The sequence below is a fragment of the Phymastichus coffea genome, unplaced genomic scaffold (genome assembly GCF_024137745.1).
Source record: "Phymastichus coffea isolate CEN01 unplaced genomic scaffold, Cenicafe_Pcof_1.1 PCOF00150, whole genome shotgun sequence".
Lineage (NCBI taxonomy): Eukaryota > Metazoa > Arthropoda > Insecta > Hymenoptera > Eulophidae > Phymastichus > Phymastichus coffea.
Window position 1 is genome coordinate 451,305 of NW_026706961.1, and position 7,116 is coordinate 458,420.

The following is a 7,116-nucleotide window of genomic DNA, read 5'->3' on the forward strand; positions in this document are numbered from 1 at the left end:
AACCTTTGGATCGCGGGATGATAAACATAATATCAATCTTGATTCAGATGAAACAAAGCGGTTCAAATACATTGATATCACGGAGAAAAAAAGTTAGTTGAAACAATGATACCTGGTTCACCAATATAGACAATGAGGTTTTTTACGTCGATTTAATAAACCAGAGGTCAGTTCAATTTAATCGACCAGAGAATGGTTAAATGAACATCCATCTCTATGTATTGAAACTATAAACTGAAAGAAATTGGAATGCCGGAATATGATATTGAATCAATGCAAATAGATGTTTTAATCCAACTACTAAAATGTATTCAACCCAACCATTTGATCGAATTTTCTCAAAAGAAATATATGAAAAAATATGTTATTTAACGTAGATATTTCTTGACTGATGAAGTTTTTATCTCCCATGTACCCCGAAACGCTATACATTTTATGAAATTCAATGAGACGCCAATTTACAACGTCGGTAATCGAAGGATATTCGCATATTTAAAATTGTAATCTATACATGATATCGCTCGCTCGGTACAATCAATCGCACGCATCGCAGATAAAGCATTCGCACATACATTTTTAAAAATCAAAAACTTCGTCGGTCTTATATACTTAGCGTCATGTTTGTCAGCCACTTGAAGAAAGTACAGTCCCTCTATCGGTCTATAGGAGAACGTTCAGTAAGTATGTAGGACTTGCATTCATTTCATTTTTAAAGTATGATGAACTTATTAATAAATTAGAAGAAAAACTATAATTGATATGAAGTCAGTTATTTTATTTATTCAATGGTACAGGAAATATACATTTTGTTATTCGCTAACTTAAAAAAATTGTAGCAGTAATGTTTATTTACTAACTCTTTGAGAGGAAGCAACAACCATTCTTCCGTACATTCCACTTGATAAGCGCAAAAATGATTTGAATAGCCAATAGTTTTTAAATTTTTGCATAAAAAAATAACATCTTTAGAATAATTATTTGATAATACATGTATTATTTCTGCAAAATAAATAGAAAATTCTTCTATTTTTCTAATAATAATCAGATTGGGAGCATACGTGATTCCAAAATGTGATATCCAAGAAAGTGGAAGGTAATTATTTTTAATATCAACTGTGATAACATGTCTGAACTTTTGATATTCCGTTAGTAAAGTCACATTTTGCATTATAGTTTTGCCGCATTCCAATCTATCATGAAACCCACGACTAGTAAGAAATCTATAATTAAGTTTCAATTGATGCCTTTTCGCTAACGAAAGCGATATATTTACTCTTGATGTTATAGACTTTGCTATTTTTTTCAAATCCGCGTGTTTCCCTTCGAACCTAATGCACGAAAATAAGCGAAAAGGGCCTAATATTTTAAGCATTCTGATGTACTATATAATGAAGCAAATGGTGATGTTTTGGTTTTAATGGCTTTTTCGTTAGATTTATGTAACTCTGAAGATGTTTTTCAATGTGATTTTCTAAGTGATTAATTTTATCTGCAATGAGAGCATCATAACTAAAGAAACCAATTTATGTAAAGATACGTACAAGTTCCATGCTTTGCTATTATTAGGTACAAGATCGCCGACAAATAAACTTAGATTATTTAATAAAAAGTTCATTTCTGAAGCACTCATTACTAACATTTGATTTTTAATATGTTCTAACTTGATAATTGGTGTCACGTTTTTTTTCATTTTACTATGATAATCGAAATTTTCCATTCTTTGTTTCAATTGTGTGTATGCAAACTGTTTTTCGATGAATATTAAATGGTACAGTATAGTCGCTATTTCGTATCTGCAAATCCCTTCTAACAGATCGTGCATTTGGTCGAAAGAAACATTTTGAAAAATATTAAATCCAGGTAGTTTTTCAAATATAGACTTCTGCTTAACTCCGTTTTGCTTTGATGCAACATCATCGTTATGTTTTTCAGTGGAACGCATTTTTTTTACATTTTCTTTCGTCGCAGTTTGACATTCTTCTTTCCTCATATAACAGAGTCTGCAAGGATGTCTACTGTTGAAGCTTTCGTGGAATCCAAGAACATTATGCAGTTCTAAGTTATCGCCAGAAAAATTAAATAAACATAAATAAACCTTGTAGGCTTGCCCTTTAACTGTTATATCAATTCCATTTTCTTGTAAATCACATATTTGTTGCATTACTGGATTGTAAAGTTTTGACATATTTATCATTTTTTTATATGAAGATTTATACAGTTGAAATAAAAAAATATTTTCAAGTAAACTTGAATATTCAGGTGGCAATCCGACAATACAACAATACAATGCATGCTCCTTATTTACACCGCTATGAGATCCTAGAGGATTGTTGACTTCAAAGACGTCTCCATAAACGCTAAAAGGTATTACTATTTTCCCAACGTATTTTTGTTTAATCTCATTCCATTTTTCACTTTTATAAACAGAACATAGGCATTCACATTCTTCCATTTTCTTAATATAATCTATTATCACAGAAAATACATTTGGTAACTCAAGGTACTTTTTAAACACTTCTTTTATCAGTATCATAATAACCGTAAGTTTCATTTGTGTATATTTTTTTTTAATCTCGAAACTCTTTTAAAATGGAAGATAGTCGCAACGTGTACAACATTAGGTTCTATATAATGACATTTTTTTAACATTTTTAACATTTTATAAGAAGTATTATAATTGCAAAATATATCTCGCATAATATTCAAAACTTCTAAGATTTTTTCATCTTCGCACTTTTGTTTGCTTAAAATTAATAATTTGTTAACAAAATTAAAATTATAAAATCTTTGAAATGCCAGTATGATAGATAGTATAGTTTTCATAGGCAAAAATACAATACTGTATAAATAACTAATAAAAACATCAACTATATGACATAGATTTTTTTCATAAGTAACTTTTTGATTTTCTATAAATACGAGTGGTTCATCGCATTCAGTTCTAGGATTAAAAGTGTTTGTACTTATTAAGTTTGAAAATTCAACTGGCATGTCACTTTCTGAACTTACACTATCAATTTCTTTTTTTCCACTTTTGCATTGTTGGACATTTGCTAACGGCTGTTTATCTGCGAACTTTTGAGATCGATTTGTATGTGATTGGAAATGTTTACTGAAAGAACTGATATTACTAAAACTTCTTTTGCAATTAATATCTCTACATTGCAATCTGTGGCAATCGCCTAAATGCCTCAGCTTTAAATGTAATGTAATATTTTTTAAATTGGTAAAAGTATCAGTGCATAATGGACATGAAAATGTTTTCATATTGAATATTGTTTGATTAACATAAAGGCTTATTACAAATAAATATAAAAAGTTAAAATATTCGACTTTCAACTCAAAGGGGTAAGAGGCATCCCATATCATTCAGTAGTTCATTAAGACTAATAAACGACGAATCCCATTTCGTACGAAATTTATACAGCCCTAACTGTAACATTAACCAAATGTGTTCACTTTGGATTGTATAACAAGCATTGTATACATGGAAAGCTTTAAAGCAAACATCTACAGCTTCTAACAATGACGGAATTTCGTACAATGTGTCGTCTATACATAAATATACTGAATTCACCTGATAATCATCTTCTTCTACCACAATTATATAAGGTTGGACTGTCAAATTCTTACTTCTTGCATTCTGACGCCGGTCTATTTTGACTTGTTCTATGTCAGCATGAATCTGTGAAATATAATAAACACCATTAAATTAAAAAATAGTATTCAAAATCAGCTCTGCTGTACAAGATTATAATTAAAAGTGATCAATTTTTTAAGTTGTAATAAAGTATCTCACATATGAGATTAGAAAACATGAAGTAATATAAAAATATAACCTTCGTTCGTGTAACAATGCCTTCCAAAGATTCAACGGCTGATGGCTTCCACCTTTTTCTCCCTCCTATTGGAATTCTCGCAGTTGATGGCAATAAAATGCACAAAAGCATCAAACGAATTAAAATCCCATCATCTGATAATGAAAAAAAATGTATACTGTTACAATGTAAGAATTTTATAAAATAAAAGAAAATGAATCACATGATTTATTATTGTATAAACAATTCAGTTGAGAAATATATCTTGGATAAAAAGACAATAAACAAAATAAAAAAAATTCTAATTGTAATGAAACAAAAAGAAAAATCTGTTATAAAATACCTTCTTTCAAATTTTCTTTTATCTCTAGCAAATTTACTAAAAAATTACAATGCTCATCTTTTGGCAAAGGATGTGCATCAAGAGCTGATGTAACAAAGTCTTTGAAATTTTTGATGCAATCAGAGTCTTTGGTTAACTTAGCGAAACAAAAGTCTTCCACAATCAATTGATATCCTTTTGGAGTTGTTAGTACTGGCCATTCCTCATATATATTTGATATTTTATTTCGAAGTTCATTTTCTATCAGATTATGCCTATACTCAGCAGTTATTTTCCAATGATGTAAAACTTCCTCCCAAGGTTCCTCTGCACTTTTTAACCAATCAATACTGTTTTTTATTTCTTGGGTTACGTCAAAATGAAAATTTTGCTCTGCTTGCTGTGTCACGCCTTGATTAGGTTCATCTAAATAAATCTGAATTTTGATTGATGTACTTGTTCAACAGATTCCCTTTAGCTGGCTTTTTCTTTCCTGTCGGAGACTTTTTCTTTGATGTGCCTGGTTCATAATAAACCCATACACATTCTTTTAGAAACAGGTTTACTATTTTATTGCTAATGACTTTAAAATCACGGCCATCTAAAGGTCTAAAATGAACAGTTTTTCGTAAGTTACTTTTATTTTTCAACTCACAAACATAATATTAATGCTTATTTACCTATTGCAATTACTCATAATACCAGCGATGACAAGATGCACAGGCCTTTTCCTTTGCCGGGTGTTAAGAAACTTTTATGTTTCTGCCATGACAGAACTTGTCTACCTTCAAAACTCCTTTCTAATATTTTCTTGATATCAACATTATCAATGGAAAAGATTGTATTATTTTCAATTCTTGTTCGGCGAATATTATTTATGTCAATGTTTTCTTCAGATTCTTCTTGATCTTCTGAGAAAGTATTACGTTCAGCACTTGCCTCTTCATTTTCATAAGCGTCTTCTCCTTTCTACAAAAATATGACACTAATATATTACATTATCACAAAATTCAATATCTGAAATGAATATATTTATAACACGGCAACATGTACGTTATATTGTTTTTGAGGTTATGGAATATCATTCGATACACAAATTTATTTATAGTAGGAATTCAATAGTAGATTCTTAATCTTTTACTCACATAAATTTTACGACCAAAAAAATTTTCAATTTGCTCTACAAATTAGTTCAAATTTTCTTTCGGGACGATTTCTTTGATTATGTCAAAATCGTTTAGTAAAGTCTCAACATTGTCAACTGCTTCGTGATCTGATTAAACGTAACAAAAAAAAATAAATTGAAAAAGTCACGTATATACTTGTATAAATATATCACTTACTCTCAAATTTGCCTATTAGTTCACTGAATCCTATTGCTTGTAGTATATCCGACAGTGTAGATGCCATTTTGACTTATATATAACAAATGCCGGTACAAGAAAGGTCGAGAATGTAAACAATAAAGTACATATGCTACCGCGTGTTCCAAGAATGTCTATTGTTTGCTCGAATTAATTTTCTCTTTTGTTATAGAATAAATATGGAACCGCACATTAGATATCACTGTCATTGCACTGCATTCCACAACATTTCACCGATATTAGGTATCGAGAGATCGGCGGTGACAGGATCGTTTCGAGGACAGGCTGTTATGAAAATTTAGATATGTGCGCATGCGTTAAACTCAGCCTGGCGCCCGGTCGTCTAGCATGTGACTTGGTCGTATGTTTAGGCTGTACACTGACACAAGCAAGCATACAACCGCCAATCAGAATATTAACAAGATATAACAAGAATCTTATTAACTTTATTACATAGTAGACGTAGGAGTACATATTTTTATAAAAATTCTCATTGTTTCAATAGAATAATTATATTTTTACGATCGACCATTTGTTTATTTCAGTAAGTAATTATGTTAATTTAATGAATAATCGTTCGTTAAATTAGCTGAGAATCGTTTTTGGAATCAAATAAGAGTCATTTGTTGAGTTAACTGATATGAGCGTTGAATCAACTCAGACTTTGGCTAATATACTTCAACATTGATAAATTTAATGAATCAAAGGAAATACAGTTATTATTTCAAAGTATATGTTATTGTTCTAATAGAACATTCATTATTACAATTAAGTTTCAAATTTGAATCAATGTATTATGCTATAGTCGCTTTAATACACATGAGTGCTATAGATTAATAAAATTATTTGCTAATCTAATGAACTCTATATTGTGTCAATAGAAAATCTGTTGTATCGACAGATTTTTCGTTCAAATCAATGAATCCACTCGGTTGTCTGTATTTATTTGACCAGAATCGTTGTTTTAACCAATTTTTTTTCGCAGTGTATGAGTGTTTCGTATGCAATAAAAATTTTAGGTTCAACGAACAATTATAAATATTGTTCTTGGCAAGAAAGGTTGCTTTGGGAGTTAGATGAAAACTCGTTCATTATATCTTGATTATACGCCTCAGAAATGAAATTATATTGTGGGTTTGCAATAAAACTGAATAAAAAATTGAAAAATAAAAAGAATAATCACAAGATTTTGTATAAGAACTTGCACAATTATTTATATTATTTATCAAGCAAGTTACGTATATAAAGCTAATTACCGCATCCGTATTGTTTTCGGTCATACCATAAATTTAATAAGATGAGAAAAAAAGATTACTACTAAAACATCATTTACATTACTTAAAATATTGGCTTAATTTTGTTAAATTACTCACCACTGTTAGTTTAACTTAAAGTCGAATAAAAGTATAAAAGTCTCATAGAAGCCTTCATCAAAGAAAAATCGTTTGCAACCTGAAAAATGCATTGATAATAATTTTAGTATTTACCAATTATTTGCGTATTCGTACAACGTTTCTACGAAAAAAAAAAATAAAAACGCTTTTGTTTACGGTGACTATTGAGAGTTGAATTGAAGTCTCTCTCTCTCTCTCTCTCCCTCTCTCTCCCTCTC

The 7,116-nt window shown here is 29.9% G+C and overlaps 1 protein-coding gene across 1 annotated transcript; it reads right to left on the reverse strand.

The window, feature by feature from the left end:
- Window positions 1–1,471: 1,471 nt before the first annotated feature.
- Window positions 1,472–2,452, reverse strand: LOC131672452 (uncharacterized). Its single transcript, XM_058949667.1, has one exon. It carries the CDS (start codon window positions 2,450–2,452, stop codon window positions 1,472–1,474), a length of 981 nt encoding a protein of 326 aa, XP_058805650.1.
- Between the last annotated feature and the right edge of the window lie 4,664 nt (window positions 2,453–7,116).

Bases quoted from the DNA above. Each gene is read 5' to 3' on its own strand.
- LOC131672452 (XM_058949667.1), bottom strand. From the start codon at position 2,452: ATGGAAGAATGTGAATGCCTATGTTCTGTTTATAAAAGTGAAAAATGG.